Raw genomic sequence first — 20,083 nt, 5'->3', positions numbered from 1 at the left:
AATGTGGGACGGTATTACCACGTGACAAGGAAAGTTCCACCAATCTTCTGGATCTCCTCACTGGCAGGAGCAAAGTGTGACTAGAAAAGTACTTACTGGAGAAAAACCGCTAGGACCCAGCTCCCTGCTCGTTGGCTGGGTTAGCCTTGGGAAAATCATTTAACTTTGTGCTTCAATTTTCCACAAGTATAAATAGGAAAAGTAAAATATAGTCTGGAAAGGGCATGTTTCATTTTCTTTAAGGAATCAAAGCATGTAAATATGAATTATGCTAATTAAAAATGTTAGCACTGAATTCAGGAGCTTCTGATTTGATTCAATCTGGAAGCCACATTGCCTTATAAATTTGGCCCAGGGAAGTCTCCAATGCCTTAAATTAAGAAGCAGGGGGATAATGTGGAAGTGAGTTTAAAAGTACATTTTAACATTTCAATGGCTGGTGAAACCAGATCTAACTCTCCAATGTTATATTTCACCACAAGTATATACAACAGAAAAGGGGCAGCCAATGAAATGGGCCCTCACGCAGAAGACAGAATGGTGAGCAAAGAAGTGCAGGACAACTGCTCAGAGCTGTCTGCATACTGTTTGCTGAGTCTACAGCACGTCATGGCCTCTTCCAACTGAACAGGCCTTTCTGAAATGATAAATTCACCTGACAGCCAGGAAGCTATCTCCTACCCACCCCCTTTAAATTGTCAAACTGCTTTAAATAGCGTTTCCCCTCCAACTTCTTAATCAGTGTCTCCACCAGTTGTTATGTATGTTTGTTTCTCAAGCCCAAAAAGGATGTATGTCCACTAGGTGCACAGATTAGGTGGTGACATGCCTGACTTCCTCTAGCTCATAAACACTGCATCTCCCGAATTGCTTCTCACCACGAACCAATTTACTGTGACTAAAGCCTATGGAATTTCCTAGATCTCACTTTAACTTCTGGCTTAACTATTCTCTGCACCAACCCTCTGCAAAGAGAATAGCAAAGCAAAGAAGAGTATGAAGTGAGGAGCAGGAAGGGAGCTGTTAAAAGTAAGTCAAAGGCTATTTCTTATTGAATACATGTAAAACTTAACTGACGCCTTTGTCTTCTCCTTTACAAATAATGCATCGTGTTTTATTAAGACTGTTATAGTACGATTCATTTCCAAATGCGATTTGAGATGTAAATGTTTAATTTTAAACTTTCCATGGACATGACTATCTAAAGCAGGACTTCTCAAATTTTAGACACCTAGGAATCACCTGCAGATCTTATTAAAATGTAGGTCTTGACTTGGTGAATCTGGAGAAGAGCCTGAGATTCCGCATATCTAAGATTATTCCAGGCGATGTCGATGCTGCCCCTTCTGTAGATCACATCTTGAGTATACTGAGATTCTAGAACAGATCATGTATTTTTCACCTGGGAGAGCTTGTGGGTAACTCATAACTTTGGTAATTCATTTGAAGTTAAATTCACATTTTTCTGTGTGTCTGACGTGTGTGTGCATTTTCCTAGTGAGTAGGTTCATAACTTTCATTGGAGTTTCAAATTGTTCATTATCTGTAACAAGTTAAGGCTCACTTAACCTGCCATTTTGTTATTACCTTGCATTTAGGCTCAGGTAGGGAATGTAAACACCAAAGTCTGGTTTTGTTTCACTTTGGTTTTTGTCTGTTTCTTTGTTTGTTTGTTTGTTTTTCAAGACCAATTTCAAAAAATCTTTTGCAGAGATAACCTTCCAGGTTAGGAGCTAAGGCTAAGAGCTAAACACTTTTGCCCTGCTCAAAATAAATTCTGTAAAATTGTTATTCATCTTCTGTAGAAACACCTGGTGCCTTTGTGTACATGTTTTAATGCCTGATGAAGGAATTGGTTAGATTAGTATTTATACATGTCTTAAAAGAGGTCCCACTTCTGAAACTATCTCTTATTTTTATTGCCTAAATGAAAACTGATAGACAAAATCCAGAACTCTCGATGATAATTTTTCTTCAGAAGATGCACTCCTGTGGGATACTGAGATGTGTTGTCGTTTGAAGGGGGTCACCATAACCTGTCCTGTGCACCCCATGCCCAGTTTGCAGTGGAGAGCACTTTATATTTCCCCCAAATTATATGACTTGTCATTCGATGAAAATTTGAGACCAGTGGCATAGCATATAAAATCTATAAAACATATATTTTGAAATATGTATGAATAGCATATAAAATATATAAAACATATATTTTGAAATATGTATGAATAGCATATAAAATCTATAAAACATATATTTTGAAATTTTTCTGGTGTTAGTGAGGATAAATGAACATATGAATAATGACAATAAAAATCACAGAGAATGGGAGATAATTAAAAGAAATGTTCATGTAGTGAAGACATTGTATTATATAATATACTAAAAGATATCATCATAAATCATTTCCTGGATATAAAATAATTCTAAGGAGTAGATATGTGTTTGAGGAGGCTCGATTGTGGTAAAGAGGGAGTGGGAAAAATGAGAGTTTTTAAAGAAAAAAGACCCATTTCTTCAATAAATGAGCAATTAAAGTCTTCTTTCCCCTCACCCTCATCCTTCTGTGTCTTCTCCTACACACTTTCTTTTACGTTAAAAGTCCTCCTTCCCCATTAGATCTTCTGAATTTAAATGGAAACAGGTACTATACAGGAACCTACCAGTGCACGAGTATTTTAACCTGAGACATTCCAGATCAGAGAGAGGAATAATGAAAACACCGTACCCGAGTAAAGCACTTAAAAATTAATTTTTCTTGGGCTCTTGATGTTTTTAATGTTTGAGAATGTTCTGCACAGAAGCCTCATACTCAACCTCTCTCCCTGAATTCCTCGGTTAAACAGATGGTGCAGAATCCAGTTACTGAAAGCTGATCGGAGGCCAAACTCACCACTCGGGCACCATCCCTCTGTCCTCCAACTTCATTGCATTGCTGTCTCCCAGACGTCACACAATCAGAACCTTCTCTAATTCTTCCTGGGTCAAAGCTCAGATTTTACTTACTTATTCTTTACGTAGTATGATATTAATTAAATATTTCACACTTACATGCCTTATCTTCCCAAACCAACATTACTGTCATGACAGACACCAATTTTCAATATTCTTTAATATATAAACAGTGAAGCCTAATAAGTGCTAATATGGGCCTGGTAGCTACTCAAGGAAAAACGAACTGACTCTAACCATGATGATAACATTTGCAAACTTTATTACTCATAATCACCATTAGCAAGCCCTCAGCCCTAAGTTTACTATCTCAGTGAATCTTCACAAAAATACCAAGAGAAAAGTATTATTTCTTCCTATTTACTCATGAGGAAACTTAGGATCAGAGCTAAAATAATTCATTCAGTGTCACATTATATTGAAATGATAGGGCGAGGATTTGAACCTTGGACTTTCTGAAACCAAAGCCTGGTTTTCTGAACAACTATATTATAATACATATACATAAAGGATGCCAACGATTTATGAATAGTATGTCACAAATATTAAACATTCAACCTGTATTTTGGCATCTTCGTTAACATGTAAATATCTACATTGTAATTATTTTTCCAAAAGTATTCTAATGTTCTTCTATGGAATTTATAACCATGACACAATATTCCAGTTTATGCATTCACAAGAGGAAAAGAAAAAAATTGACTTTATTTCTGTGTTCTGTATATATTATTTACATTTCCATTGACTTTTATTTTGTCACACTTTTTTGGCTTCCTTTCCAATATGTATTGATTACATTTTTTCATACTTGAGTTGGCCCAACACATCCAACTGGAGAAAGTTTTATTTCTCAGTGGTGGACTAGAATAAATATCTATATAGTTGTCTCAAATCCAAGGATAATATAGACTTATTTATAACCCCAGTACAATATAGCCTACAGCCTATTTTTCAAAACTAGCTTCCAATAATTTTATAGATATGAAATATTCAGAACCCTCATGCTACAGAATATATTGAATATTTAAGAGTTTATGAAACATTGCATAGAAACATTTTTATCAAAAATAATTTCCCTTATGCCAGCATGAAGAGATCTTTTTCTTGGTCCAGCAAGACAAGGATTATTCAGAATTTTTTATTGATATTTAGTTTCACTGCAAATAATGAAGAATAAAATCTCAGTTAACTAGTATCTTTGGGGAATGGACTGTTCTCAGGAAATTGCATTTCTGGACAGCTCAAGGTACAATAGAAATCATTTTATAATACACAAATGTTTATCAGTTGCCAATTCTATGTTAGTTATAAACTAAGGACTGAGGAAAGTGCCATTTTGCACATACCTTTTCTTTAAATCCTGCACTATCTCTATAAAGTAGGCCATGCCAATTTATAGGGGATGAACCCAGAGCATTAAAGAATTGAATAACATCTCCAAGGTCACAGTTATTAAAAGGTAGGAACAGGATATAAGTCTACTTCTGCGTGACCATAATATTTATTCTCTTCCTCAAATGCTGGAGAATCACTAAAGTATACCAGAGTAAGTAAAGACCCAGAGATGAGAAAGTACAAGATGCTTTCAAAGTCTGCAGCTAAAGCAGCCTTTGTAGGAAGGATGATTTGTAGAGCAATTGTGAGATAATAAGCTAGAAAAAGGCAGAGTATGATGAACAAAAACAGAGCAGTGTTTTGAGGAGATCAAATGGTAAACCAAGATTGGGATAGAAAGTTGTGACGCAGATTGATGGCAGTGAGAATAGATGGAAGAGACAGCTGCTAGAGGTATCGCCCATAAGAAGAAACAGGTGACTGAGTGAATAATTGGATATGAAGAATGAAGGAGAAGGTGAGGTCCAAGGTAAGGTGACTCTGTTGTTTTAATCCTGTCTTTGGTAACATGGTTATAAACAAGCGGAAGTAGGAAGTGAGCTGAGAGGTCACACCTCAGAAGAAATGGGAGAATGGAAGACAGAGTGAAGAATGCTGGGCATGAAGGGGTAGTGGGACAGCCAAGTAGAAACGTATAGTGGATATGGGAAAGCATTACGCATTAGAGGGAAGTCACAACTGAAGTGTAGACTGGGTAATCATTCTCAGAGTTAAGAGTTTTAGCATATAGTAGACAGAATTAGATGACAACTCCAAGGGAAAGAATTTGAAGGGAAAACAAATTCGAAAACCGAAATTTAAGGACAATCTACATTTTATGATGGCGTAAAGAGCAGGTACTAGAGATAGAACAATGATAGTATAGTGTTACAAAAGCCAAGGAGGGAGAGCATTTCGAGGAAAAGATAGTTTTAAATATAATAGTTCCTTGATTGCCATAGATTTTTCTTCTCATATTTTATTATAAAAATATCAAATGCTCAGAAAAATCATACAGCGAACTCCTATATACTGACTACCTAGATTCTGTAATTAACATCTTTGCATAGTTCTTTGCCACATGCTTTTCATCTATTCATCTAAATGTTTGATGCATTTCAAAGGAAATTGTGGACAATAGATCACTTTACCTCTGACACTTCAGCAAGTATATAAAGATGCCATTGCCTTTGGAGCATACAATTGATTTCATTTTATAATTTTAAGGGGAAAAATAAAAACTACAATAATTGTATAAAATCACTTATAAAAAGTATTCTGATTTGGAGAGATTGCTATGACTCTTAGAACTGAGGAAGCATAATGACTTAACAAATCCCGTAGAGAAGTTTACAGGGCAGATACTCATTAGGCTGAAAAATTATGAGAGTATTAATGACCTTTATATCTGACATTTGTATAGATTGGTGAGGGCAAAAGCCAGGCGACTGAGAGCCAGGGTGAATAAATAAATAGCTGAAGTGCAAGTACAGACCACCCCTTCTCTCCTGTATTTTACGGCAGCAAAATACAGGAAAGAAGTTGGTCAGTGGCAAAAACAGTAATCTCACTTAAGTTGTTTTCCTCAGTGTTCTTTGTGGTGGAGTGGCAAAGGTGTTTAACTCTTACAGTCGCAAACATTTTAAATATATGACTATATGTCATTGAGTTAAGTTTCTTTGAGCTTTTGAAGTGTTCTTCTGCCTTGAAAATACTGTTCATGTTTTGCTTTGGTCAGTCTGTAGGATATACATGTAAAATTAGAAGAAATTGGGTTACTTTGGTAGTATACTAACCTCAGAATGTAAACTAACAGTTATATTTCTGGTTATACTGATTATATGTGTGTATGTATACATGTGTGCATACGTGTGTGTGTGTGTGTGTGTGTGTGTGTGATTTGATGACTTCTATTAAATATGAAAGCAGATAAAAAACAATTTCAGGATATGAAGAAATCTGATTCTGAATAATAAAGGCTTTACTATAAAAACAGAATCCTCTGTGGTAGTCAAATTGCCTTTATGAAGGAAAATATTTCCAATATTTACAAAGTAAATTGATTTTTTAAAGTGGAAATTATTATATTTACACAGCATGTGAAATATTTACCAGAAATGTAATCTATTGCATACAAATATGGCTGAATTTGGGTCATGATGACATTCTACACAGAGTACATAAGTACAAAAGTTGTGTAAGACAGACGTCTGGATTTCTGTACTGTTTCTGCATTTTCCTGATATTTCATGGAATAATATGGAAACTTTGCACAGTGTCATTTGTTCCTTTAAGAGCTGAGAGTGTAGTTGGTTTCTCTGAAGTTCGATCACTAGTATATCATCAAAAAAATGAGATAATAAAGGAGGGATTTTTAATCCTATTTTCCATGAAGAACAGAATTGACAGTTTTCTCCCTAGGAGCCCAGAACATCTAAATTGCAGTAACTATAAATAAAGTGCTCATTCCTGTTGCTTCTTGTTGCAAATAGGGTAGAGAAAGTTAGAAAGAAAATTAAAAAATAGATTTGAGAACAGGATGCAAATGTCTCTTTTATAACAAACTATCTAAAAATGATCTGGAATATCCATGAAATTGAGAGGCCCCATGTCTTTGACATTATATGCAAAAGAACACAGGAAGTCCAAGGAGACCTCTTAAAGTGAGTAATGGACTAATGTGGAATCATATTTCTACCTTGAATTTTGGGAGCATGCCAGGAAGCAATACAGATGTTTAGAGTTTGTAGTTTTGTCTTTGGTTTGTTTTGGTGATTTCTTAATATGTGGTCTAGGAACCCCAGAGAAGCATCAAGGAAGAAGGAGAATTACAGAACTGTCCTGATGACTTCATTCCTCGTAAACATTGATGATTTTCCTGAAACTTTTCTTATTATGTGAGGTTTCTAAATCAAGAAGGAGGATAGGCAGATTACAAGTGCAGAGTCTCTGTAGGCTCATCTGCTTGTTGTGGTTTTTGTCTGCCTCAGTCTTGTTTCCAGGAACAAATTTCGCAGAGTATGACGTCAGTTCCATCTGTATGAATTAGTTGCCGACTTAGGTCCTAAAGACAAAAAGACACATTAGACAATGTTTTTTGTCCTGGAAGGCTTCATATCCATTTTTTGCTTAGTCATTGTTTCCCCACATAAATTTCATGGATAACTATCAATTCTAGCACCTTTGAAATCCTTCTGTAAGACTCTCCTTTGCCCATTGTAAAATGCAAAATAAACACCTCCCTTATATACAGGATTTACATGGATTTGGAGCTATCTGGGACAATATTTAACTCATTTCTAACACACTGAGTCACTTCCTCCCCTCCAGTATTTTGAAAACTTCGCTATTTTCTTTACTTACTGTTGGGTAGCTTCTGATGTGCCCAGTAAATCCAAGACTTAGATTCCTATTTACAAAGGTATGAAGGTACAACAAACCACAAATAGATGGAACTAAGATAAATCATGTCATTATGATTGGGACTACTAGATCTTGGTATTATCTTAGGGGAGGAATTAAATTAGTTATTGGATTATTATTTAATTGTTCAAGCCAGTAAGGTGGATGCCTTGTAGCCTACAGAAAAAAGATGGCAAAAATATCAGCATCAGATGTGAAAAGTGTCCCAGGAAGCAAAAGCATCTCTCCTACCCAGGTTCAATGGTGACAGAGACTCATTTTTAGAAAAGCGCCCTTATATAGCCCTTTCTATCATTTATCTTTAAAAATGCAAACAAACCAAAGAAGGAAAAGATGATGAGCTACTTATAGTTTGTCACAGGTTAAACTATTGGATCATTTTCTATCATGGGGGTGGGGAAGATGTAGAACTCTTTGTAGCTCATGTGGGGTGTGTGCAACAAGAAAGCTGTGTGGACTGTGTGTGGGAAAAGTATCTCAAAAGAAGGGGTACAAGAAGAGAAAAGGTATTTGAAGACAATTTTCACCCTTTGCATTATTCAAACAAAGGCAAACTCTAAGACCATGTACTATACTTATTATTCTTTTCCAGGTCATCAGAAGTTTGTACTTCTGTGAGATGTTGACTTTTATATTTGCATTGGTTCACCACTTAGATAGGAACAAGTCTCCCTAGGATCAAGATAGAAAAGTGAGCAGGGATATGTTGATTTATTCTTTCTTCTACTTCTCTTCCATCGCACACTGTCACTGTCATCTTCTCTCCTTTTCCCTCACTCTCTCCTTCCCTTTCCAGCACTAAGCATGTCTTCTCCACTTCACTCTGCTTTCCATAAGTTCCTGTGTTATAGATTTTATTTTGGTTTTGTTTTCGTCTAAGAAAGACATATACTTTAACAATAATAGTAGTCAAACCCCACTTACCAGCTGAGTGACTTTGAGCAAGTCCTTTATCTTCTTTGAACTTTGACTTTCCACCCCAGGAAAATAACGTATGTTTTAAAACTCTTGTTTTGAAGAACATGCAAGACAACGTAGGCAAAGGTATTACAGTCGTTTGTTTGCCTGTGGGAGAGGGAAAGGGTGCCTAAGTCTTAACTTTCTCCTCTGGGTTCTAATTCATGGAAATAATAGGGGAAAAGTACTGATAACCAAATGGGAATCAAGGAGCCCAGAGAATCATGGCCCTATGGAAGAAATGGGTATGAGTAGCTGGGAGGCCTCTTCCTTCCTCCCTGGTGACAAGACTACTGAGCTCACCAGCTGTGAGTTAGAACAGATAGTAGAGACCTACCTGGCCTGGTGGAGTCTGGCCTTGCTTTATTTGCTTTACAACTGCAGCCTTCAGAAAGTTCAAGGCCAGAGAGTTGGGGGCCTTCTATGTTACAGCAGCAGGCAAGTTTAAGAACTTGAGTAATACCTTTCATATGCTAATTCTATCTTCTCACCTGCACAGAGAGGTGACCCAATGAAAGTCACCTTACTTGTAACTCAGAGTAGTCCCCTCTTATACCTCACTTGGGGAAGAGTAGAAAGGGAAGAGAGATGGGCAGACCACATTAACATATCCTCAATGCTTCTTTTATCTTTGAAGAGAAACAGGTAAGTCAGAAGAACACAAAGCTTCTGTTCTCAGAACTGGCATTTAAATATGCTTATTTTGAAATATAATACTTATAGTAGACTAAATGCCTTAAAATTGAGGCCAAAACTTATGTTTGAAATTCTATCACTTATAAAGAATGCTTGAGGCTATTGTATCTAGATAAACATAGCTACTCTCTATTGTCCATTACTTGTGAACATGAAAAGGTAGAGAGTATTACCCAAGGTTTTCCCTATACACATCTATACATATGTCTTATTTCTTCCAGAACCTCAAAAACATTTTGCATATGAGAAGTATATACAACTACATGCATGACACTTCCACATTTTCACAGACAACCTGAGCACAGAGTAGTTGCTTAATAATAAAAACATGTGAGAATAATATTATAGTTCACATGGAAACTAGACCAAGAAAGGCTGTTTCATTTGTCAGCTGTCACAGAGTGAATCAGAGATAAAGAGGAGAACCCACGTATCTTCAAAGTTACCCATTTTCACTTTATTCTTAAGGGTGGAAGAATGAAAAATGAGATAGGAACTTTAAAAAAAAAAAGTAAGCAAGAATGTGAAAATTCATATTGAAATCAAAATCATGCTACACGCTAGCCTCAGGTTTGACCAGGTGTGACTGTTCACTCCATTCCTGCGGCAGCATCTAACATTTCTCACTAAGAATCATTTTAGTAGGGAGAAGAGCCCTCTGCAGGGAGATGCTAGCAGGAATCTGCACCTGGCAGTCATATATTATGTACCTAATGAGCAAACGGAGTGTTTAATAACTGTACTGAGAAAATAAAGCTTAAAACAGTAAATTCCTGCTGAGGCTGCTTATCTACACCTGATGCACACTGCCGGCCATCTCACAACTCCAGCATCATTTGTATTTTCTCTGCTTAGTGGGTCCTGCTGAGAAGAGTAGCATTAAAACCAAAGCAATGCTCACTTAATTAGTTGTATATCAGTGTAAACCCATTTATTTAGCATATCAACATCATGTGTTTCACCTACAGGTCACCTGAAACACTTCTTCATCATGCACCCTGGGTAGGGAGAAATCTATAGTGGTTTCAGATTGAGCATTTGTAAATTTAAATCTTTCAATTAATCATGGATCATTTCAACTCATAGTAATTTAATACTGCTTATTTCTAGTTGAACTGTCTGTTGTTAGTTTGAAATCAAAAAAGCAAGACAACCATTGTCTTTGTTAATTCATTAATAATTTTAATAATTTTAAGAGAAAATGATTTTCTAGAAAAAACTTCTTTCTAGAAAACACCAGTGTAAAATCCAATTATTGTAACTTATGAGTTAAAGATTTACTTGCTGGAGATTTCTTAAGATTCATTTTTACTAATGGATTAACTCATGCTTCCTGAATCTTAAGGAGAACAACAACAAAAAAATACAAATGTGAAGTTCGGTATAGTTAGAATAGCTATATTCTCCTTCCTTGTATAATTTTTGTAGCTAATAGCTTAAAAATAAATTGTTTAACCCTTATAGATATAAAAAATCAAGACTCAAAGAAATTAGGTTATTGGGCCAAAGTCACAAAATTAAACAAGCCTAGCCACTCCTAAGTCCCAGGCTAGGGCTCTGCCTCAATATTTAGATATATCATCATTCTGTCCTTGGAATTCATTGTGCAGATCATACATATTTTATTATCAAGGGAGAAAGAAGGAAATAATCCAGGAAATCCAAAACCTTTTGTCAGGGAGATCAGCTTGGTCTTTAAGATTGTAACCCCTCATCTCTCATTTGCTTACCTTCCTCTCTGAAAGTGACATGGGTTTTCTTGATCACATTCTGGAGATAAGTCTTCATATTTAGAAGTGATCACAGAGGATCTTGACTGCTAGGCTAAGATTATATCAAATTAGCAGCTGGGGCCCATGGAAAGGATTCTTTTAATTTCTGTCTTTCCTTTTCTTTTGCTTTCATATATTACTGTCTGATAAAGCTAGTAGACATTTCATTTAAATTATTCATATTTAGATTATCAACGTAATGCCACTCTCCAAAGAAGTCAATATGAAGTCTTCTTTGTAGGCTACTCCCTAGGTCTACAAAAAGAGGAAAAACTGTCAAAAATTCTGTCACTTCTTGACATTGAAGAAAAGGAGTTTAATATCTTAATTTTAAAGAAATTGTTTTTTGTTTTGTTTTGTTTTCTAATTAGTACTGTTTCCATTTGTTCTTTGGGAAGGTAGGATCATGGTTCTCTTCCAGTGTGTCGAAACACCACCAGGCACAGTAAAGTGTACCGTACCTTAAACGAGCCCATCCATGGAGAAAAAGCATGCAAAGAAGGGGGTCAGGGCTTCAAGAGCAAAGTGACTTTTAAATTGACTTCCAAGGGCAATATAGAAAAGTCCAGATAGCATCAGAGGAAGTTTGGCAAAGCCCCATGTGCAACTGAAATCCAGGAAGATTCTATAAGGAAGAAAGGGCTCAGTGTTCATGGTCTCCCAGCAATATCAATTCATCAGCAGGTGAGAGGCAGAAAGATTGCTTCCAGCATCCTCTTCAGATTGGACCAAGCTCCTAGCCATCACTAATCCAAATGCAAGGTTATTATTCTGCTTTCTCACTTGAACAGAGTCCATGCCATGAAACTGGTTATTTTATATAAAGATGTTTGTTTGGTTTCAGTGGCATAGAAAATGCATTCAGGATTTAGGCTTTTGGGAAGGTCACTGGTAAGGTCTCAGGCATGAGGTAAAGGATTAAAGGCATGTCTTATAGACCAGTGGAAGAATAGGAATGCAGACAAGAGAATCAGGACAGAAGCCAGTAACACATGGTGAACTACAAATACCCAAAAGAAGGGAAAAGCACAGCCTGGTGAGCTTGTAGAGACCCAGGCTTCACCCGTGTCCAAGCTTAGAATGTCTGAGAAAATGCTGGATCTACCCAGATACTAACAGTGTAGTAGTGGTGGAGTTAGTGCACATCCAAGAGCTGACCCAGCATGTCAGCTTTCAAACACAGGATGTTTTCCTGAGAATATGTGTTTTAAAACATCTGTTCCCTTTTTCTAAAGGGAAATTTTGAGACCAAAGTTGTCTTATTGGCTGTTGATAAATCTCTCTGGGAAATTTCCCTCACAGTCTGTTCTTTAACTTCTCATTCAGAAAAAGGAAAGAAAAACACTTAAGGCCACATAGTACACTACTAGACAAACCTTGCCAATAATGAACTCTACGAGACTATTTACATTCTTCTCCTGTACTGAAATTTTATTAAAATAATTCTCCCTTGATCTCTTAATCTCCAGGGACCTCAGTGTTCTCTCCAACAGAATAAAGGAAGGTCACTCAATGAACTCTGAGAGCCCCTGAGGTTCCAACATTCTAAGTTTCTTTGAATCTGTGAATATTACTTGAGAAAAGGCAGTCACTTGAGGTTTAAATATTTTGTGTGGTCTTTGAGCCAAAACAGTGTCTACAATTCCTTTTGTAAAATGCACAGTGTCTCATATGTTGTTCAACACTCAGTTCTACATGTATAACTGTTGCCTGTACACTAGAGACAATCATTATAATGATCTTCTTCCTAATGGGTTTGAGCTGTAGTGCTCTGTAGGCATACCTGCATCATGTTGTCATAATAACCATGTTTCAGACAAGTATAATACACTCTGGATCTACCCAAGTGTTTAGGATCCTGGGCAGAAAATATATCATCAGAATATGTTTTTATAGTGAGAACTGTAATTTAATTTCTCTACGTGCAAAACTCCAAGAAAAAGTACTCAAATAAATATTAGGGCATTATATAGAACACTCTGATAAATTCTAAAAGAATCTTTATTTTTATATGTTTCCTAATATAAAACAGGCACAAGCCTGTTTGATTTTCCTACATGAAAAGCTATACCCGTGCCATTTAATTTTTCTTGGCATTCTCTTTGCAGATATCTAAGTTAAAGTGAATTGATTTGCAATATATGTTAGACACACATTGCATATGTTTGGTTAAAGGTTAAATTAAAAATTTTTTTGGAAATAGTTTATTTTAAAAAGTTAAAAATAAATGTAATAAGTAGGTTTTGTCATCAAGAAAACCTGTCACAATTGTGGCAAAAATATATCGAGAAACGTAAAAGATATATACGGGAAGTGTTGTTAAAATGCAACTGCTTTATTAAACATAGGGAAGGAAGAGGTAGCTCATGGAATGTTCTAGGAGGAACAGCTTTCCATGGCAATTAAGCTAAACTCAGAACATTGTGAACATTCTAGAATGGAATGTAAACATAATTCAGAAAATGCAACTCAGAGTAGGAACTCAGTAGATCCATTCGCAGGCTTCACCAGTGCTCTGTGAAAATTCCTCTTTAAATTTTGTGCTTCTACTTAACTAATCATCTGCAGTATTAATGTGAATTACACACATTGGAGCATCTGGAAGGCCACTGTACCGCATCGCTCTGCCAGGGTTTTTAGTGCCTGCCTTTGTATTTGGGTTTACAACTAAGTTGGCTCCAGGAACACTGCATTTATAGCTAGAGGCTAAAAGATAAAAGGATAGAGGTAGGCTTGATATACAAATGGTTTTTTCGCATTCCTTGAAGACCAGCTGGCATTTCATTCTCTGGAAGAATGAAGGTTTGCCTATTGTTCAACCAGAGAAAATTAGAAGTGAAAACTGAGCATATATGACAAATCCAAAATGACTCGTAACATTGGCAGTCAGTACCAAATTTCCATGGCTATTTTGTTTTAGCCCAACGGTCTATTCATCACATTAAATTATTAATGTTAATTTAAATTACACTGTTTGTATAAGACTTAGAGGTCACTCTCTAGTGATAAATCATTCCATCTGCAGATTTTTGGTCCTTGAAGGTTAAGGAAAGCATGAAACGATATAAATATGAAGGAATTACATGCTAGGCCATGGTATGAGAAAAGGTGTTTTTGTTAGGATTTATCATTTATTTTGCTTAGCATATAGCAAATTGCCAGCCTACTAGATTATTTGCATTCATTTCCAATAAGCAAATGCCCCCTATTTCTCTGATTGTAGAATTTTTTTTTTAAATTTTATTAACTAGAATTATATTTTCCAAAGTATGGTCAATACAGCTTTTTCCCCCAAAATGCATAGTATGCCACTGGGATCGTTGGAATTCAGATATCGTCAGTGACGATAGAAAAGAACTGAGGCAAACTTCTTTCTGTGATTCAGTTCAATACCTTCTATGCTGAGGTCCCGGTTACGATGATCAGAATGACAAAAGTCCTCAGGTATGTGAGGAACGCTAGCTGATTCCATAAGACTTTGTAAATTTTTTATTTTAGGCTATAGGGACAAAGTTATATTACTGCTCAAAGCTAAGCAGGATTTATAAGGCAAATTTCAGGCTCAAAAAGAAAAGGTAGCCATTGTTTATAGCAGACAGAAATGTCATTTAGTAGAAAACCCGCAGTTCTTAAAATGACTTGCATGAACATTAGGATGTATTTTATTGAAAGAAACTATACTGACCAGGATAGAATAATATCTCTTTTTTTTCCAAAAGAGAATTAGTAATGAGATTCTATCAAGTTAGCCATGGAAGATTGGAAGATTTTTTTTTTTTTTAATATCTAATACTCATTTGTAGACTGGAGCAAACATTTCTTTTAACTGGACAAATATTCCTTGGTACTGTTAAAAACTTTAGGGCTTATGTAGGCGGGTTGGTATAGTGCTTTTGACCCAAAGCTGAGATTGGCACCGAAAGAGTTCACATGGCACTTCACAGAGTGTGATGAGCAGTCCAGAGCTCCCAGGTAACCTTTCACAGCGTCATCCGAAATCCTCTTGAAATTACACATGACTGGTGGGACTTCATCAAGAGAGCCCAAATCAGAATTTGTCTTCCACTCAGTAGAAATAAAATAAGCCCATTCATTGTGTCAGAATTCATCCCTAAACTGTAGAATGAACAAAAACCTAAAATCAATGCCAATCCACCAGATTTGGCTTATTACATGCTTGAGATTGATCCCCAGACTGTTTAGATATTATTTTCATTCCTCTGTGTTTTCTATTTCAGGGCCTACTCTTCCTAAGACTCATGTTAAAACAGCCTCTCTAGGGTTGGCTGGAAAGGCAAGATCTCCTTTGCTTCCTGTGTCTGTGCCAACAGCCCCTGAAGTATCTGAGGAGAGCCACAAACCAACAGAGGATCCAGCCAATGTAAGGCCGTCTTTGAGATTCATGCTGTGCCTCACGAAGCAGTGACTAGTACTGTGCAATTCAGTCTAAACCAACCAGGGCTCTCCATTAACCACAGGCCATTGTTGCTCTAATTGTCATTTGTTCTATTTTCTTACACTTGAATCTAAAAAAAAAAAAAATTTAGAGATAAAATTATTTGAGGGATTTAGTTAAACTTAAAAGTAAATAAAGTCAATCTTAGAAATACAAGCAGATAGCTATAGAATGTGTGACTTTCCATATATATGTGTATATGTATATATGTGTATGTGGTTATATATTTATATATATACTATGTGTGTGTGTGTGTGCGTGTATATAGTGTGTGTTGTGTATAATATATACAGCAGGTTTCAAATAACATTTCATTGAGCTGTTTTGTTATAACGTTGTGAGATGCCATAGGACCTTAACTCTTGTTTGTATCAATTAGCCAATGGTAAAATTGGTTTCATTATACATCATTTCAGTATACGTATAATGATGATGTGACTGAGGACTTGTATTGTGTATGTGTGTGTGTGTGTACAGTAAGCTATAGAACCTATTAATGACAAGTGAGGGTTTTGTGTATATGTTTGTGTGTGTGTGCACGCATGTGTGTGCACATTTCCTTTCCATGGGATGAAATACCTTGGCATACCTGGAATTAAAACTATATAGTTATTCCTTAAAATAAAAAATAATATAATAACAAAAAGCTATACTCTGAGAAATTTTCCGACAGTATCATACACATCACTTTTAAAATCATAAATAGTGCAGAAATAATGGACTTCAGAAGAAAATACAAAATGAAGAAATGAAGGAAAGAATTTAAGGGAAAAAAGAAAAACCAACGTATTTAGAAAATAAAAGGGGGAAGTGTATTTATTTAATAAGAGAAAAAGTTTACTAAGGGTAGAAGCTAAAATATGATCAAATTAGAAAAGTTCAGAATGAAAATCGATGAAGAAAAAAAAAATCTAAATTTTAAGGGGACAAACAATTCTTCCAAAAATATACTGTGAAAGAGATTTTATTAAAAAGTTGCCTAAAGCCAGCAATTCTGAAAATCTAGAGTGCTTCTGAATATAATACAAGAGAAAACATTTGAAAGAAGTCTAAGGAACTAACATATCAGATACCTTGAAACATAGAGGACTGGAAGGAAGAAAAGAAGATGGTAAAAAACATAAGAATCATCTCATTTGGACAATAATTTTTTTCTCTATTTTATTGTTTTCAGTAAAATGTTTTAACTACATGGAAGCCATGAGTGAATGGTTTGTGTGTGGATGTTTGACAGAAGTATGTTATATTATTAACAGGCTTTTTGTATATTTTTAAAAGATTCAAGTTTATAAGACTCTAATGTAATACTTTGTCAGGGTATAGCTATTTACCGCAATATTTGTTTAGTCTCAGAGTTATTAGCCATACCTCAAATCAGATCAAACTCCTAAATTTATATATCTCATCTCATAAGGAATCATATCAAGTGGCCCATTTTTACATCTAAGGTCGATTCTAAAGAGTGACAGCCAAAGGTATAATATGAAGAGCAGTAAGAGTATACATTCCAGGAAATACAGAAATGGCAAAAATAATCTGTATCAGCAGTAACCTATAGAAATATAATGTGAACCATGGGTGTAATTTAAAAATTTTAAGGAGTCACAATAAAAAGATATAAAAATAAATAGGTGAGGTTAATTTTAATATCTTTCAAGTAACCCAATATTTCCAAAACGTTATCATTTTAACATGTAATTTATATTTTAAAAATTGTCAGTAAAACATTTCCCATTTTTTGTACTAAGTGTTCAGAATATGGTGTGTATTTTATAACACATCTCAATCCAGACTATCTACATTTCAGAAATCCAATAGCTACATGTGGCTAGCAGTTGCTGTATTGGGCAATGAGATTGAGATAATTCATGAACAGCCATCCAGACATCTAAGACAGCATTTCAGAAGGAAGTTAGCAATTAATCACCTCACTTTAACCTCCTTTGTCACATATAGACCAGTCTTTTGAACCAAATTGGCTGCTTTTCAATCCCCATTAAGCTCTGAAGATGCATAGTAAATGTTTAATACCATGGCTTTGAGTTGCTTCTTTAGTGGTTAGAGTGGCTTTGTGGCGATCCTCTCATACAGTCTCCCCCAGTGTTTTCATGTATTTATTTGGCAGCATTCAGTAGACACTCTGACTATGGTACTAATGCTTCCTGGCCTACACAGAGCTAGAAATCATGACTCAGGCCTCAGTTTAGTTCACTAACTTAACCAAACAAATGACCTAACCAAGAATAATCAAGTATGGCAGTTCTGCATTAGTCAAAACAAAGGGTATATTGAGAAAGGAAAACAAAAAAACTAACAATTATTCGGCAATTACTACTCGCCAACACTGCCTTGCTGAATCCTCCCAGGTTCCAGTGAGGGAAGCTTGCTATTCCCATGACAAATAAGGAGATAGGCTTGAGAAAACCAAGTATATAGAAGAACTGGGATTTATATGAACACCACAGCCCCACAGCCTTGTTTCCCCCAAATGAACGACCATCAGAACTACCTGGGAAGCTTTAAAGAGAGAGAGAAAGAGAGAGAGAGAGTTTCTAATTCTTTGTACACATGCTCAATCAGAATCCCTGAGACTAGGGACCAGAGGATCTATGATAAATAATAATGCCATGTTCCTTATTACATGGTTCTAGTAGCTCACAGCAAGTGAGAGTTATAGAGAACCATGGTCACTAAAATTTTGCAGTTCAACCTCTTCATTTAATACACCAGTCAGATTTTGCCATAAGTTACCTTTACAACCATTCATAGAGCCAGCTCTGGTTTGAGGTGAGAATTTTGTATCCCCACATGAACTGGAGTCATAACCCTCATTTGTCAAGGCAAAGCCGATCAAGTCCCCCAAAAGAAAAAAAAAAAAAAAACAGTGCCTAGGTTAGGTTCCAGAGAAAAGACACCTGGTGATGTAAATTCTGTTCCTATCTTCAGGGGCGACCAATGGAAAGGAAAAGGGCCTAACATATTGAATGTGTACTGTGTCGGGACACAGCGATTAGCATTAAACATGCCGCAGGGTGCTCAGAATAGCTTATGAAATAGATATTATTATCAACATTTTATAGCTGAGAACTGTATATCCAGAGAGGTTCACTAACTTGTCTAAGACCACACAGCTAGTGATTGATAGAACTCGATTCGAAACAAGATTTTTTTTTTTTGACTCTTAAAGCTTTTCCCTCGTCACAAGGATGAAGTTGGTGAAACAGTATGCAGTCATTCATCGCGCTTCTTTTGTTACCAGCACCCTCATTCGATGATTATCTTCTGAGACCTGCCCCTGGCTATGGGCCACTGTGTCATGCTTGAGAATAATGAGTAAACCAACTGGACGTGGCTCTGTCTTCGTAAAAGGACCGTGTCAGTATTCACCTGCACTAACTCTTTGCTCTCGTTTTCTCCGTAGGTGTATGAACAGGATGATTTGAGTGAACAAATGGCAAGTTTGGAAGGGCTAATGAAGCAACTGAATGCCATCACAGGCTCGGCCTTTTAACGTGTATTGCCGAATCGATGAGGTGAATTTTCCGGGAACTTCGCAGCATACCAATTACCCATTAACAGCACACCTGTGTCCAAGAACTCTACCCAGTGTACAGGCCAACCGTCAGGACTGTTCCGTCCTGGAAGATCCTGAAGCAGCTCAGAAGGAATAAGCATCCCTTCTTTCATAGGCATCAGGAATTTAAAAATGATGACTATGGGGTCCTTAAACAAAAGCAGACACGTCTCCCCTGAGATGTCGAAGTTGAAGCTGCTGGAATAGTCCTGGGTCTTCACCACTGCAGCGATGACTCTGTCGTAATGAATGCTTTTGTTTTCCTTCATTGAGGCCCATCATTCTCTTATGTGTACATCTAGTCTTACAAAATGCAAGTGCATTATTTAAGCCTGTACCATGCCATGGCAAACCAGTGCGAGCTCACTATTTTGTTTTCAATTTTAAAATACAAAGCACCCATGGGAATTCTCTCAGTACATAGCACTAAAAGGTTGGATGGTTTCCTGACAGCACAAAAAGTAAATAAGTAAACAAACAAAAGGCAGCAAACACGTATGTTTTGTAACTCAGTCATTCATCTTGCCCAAGTGCTGGATATTAGCAAGTGGTTGTAAAATTCACCCATCTTTGCAAATACGTATTTGTAAATTCACCCTTGGTTAACATTTATGTCCGGAGAACTAGAACATAAAAATTTGCAACTGCTGGCACCCTGCCAGCAGCAGTCCATTTCCTGAAAGAGGATACAATATGCAGTCTTCTCAGACACATGGTAATTATGTGCTTAAGCTTGTAATAGGACACTTTTCAATTTGGGTGGCTTTTGTGCCATACCACACTGTGATGACATTTCAAAGCTTCACTAAGGCCGTCTTCCTCAGGAGTCTGACTGGAAGACTTCCCTACTCTCCTCGTCCCTCCCTGAGTTCTCCTTGGCAG

At 36.4% G+C, this 20,083-nt stretch overlaps 1 protein-coding gene across 1 annotated transcript in view; it reads left to right on the top strand.

The window, feature by feature from the left end:
* Positions 1-19,443, top strand: part of DCC (DCC netrin 1 receptor) — a 983,855-nt gene extending 964,412 nt beyond the window's left edge. The window contains exons 28-29 of the mRNA XM_039841340.1: positions 15,410-15,552; positions 19,049-19,443. Of these exons, the coding sequence (XP_039697274.1) occupies positions 15,410-15,552; positions 19,049-19,138 (233 nt within the window). The 3' untranslated portion in view covers positions 19,139-19,443. The remainder of the gene's footprint in view (positions 1-15,409; positions 15,553-19,048) is intronic.
* Positions 19,444-20,083: the final 640 nt, after the last annotated feature.

Source organism: Pteropus medius, unplaced genomic scaffold, assembly GCF_902729225.1.
Source record: "Pteropus medius unplaced genomic scaffold, Ma_sr-lr_union100, whole genome shotgun sequence".
Taxonomy (NCBI): domain Eukaryota; kingdom Metazoa; phylum Chordata; class Mammalia; order Chiroptera; family Pteropodidae; genus Pteropus; species Pteropus medius.
Note: the sequence above shows the minus strand (reverse complement) of the source record. Positions and strands in the feature narration are given on the sequence as shown.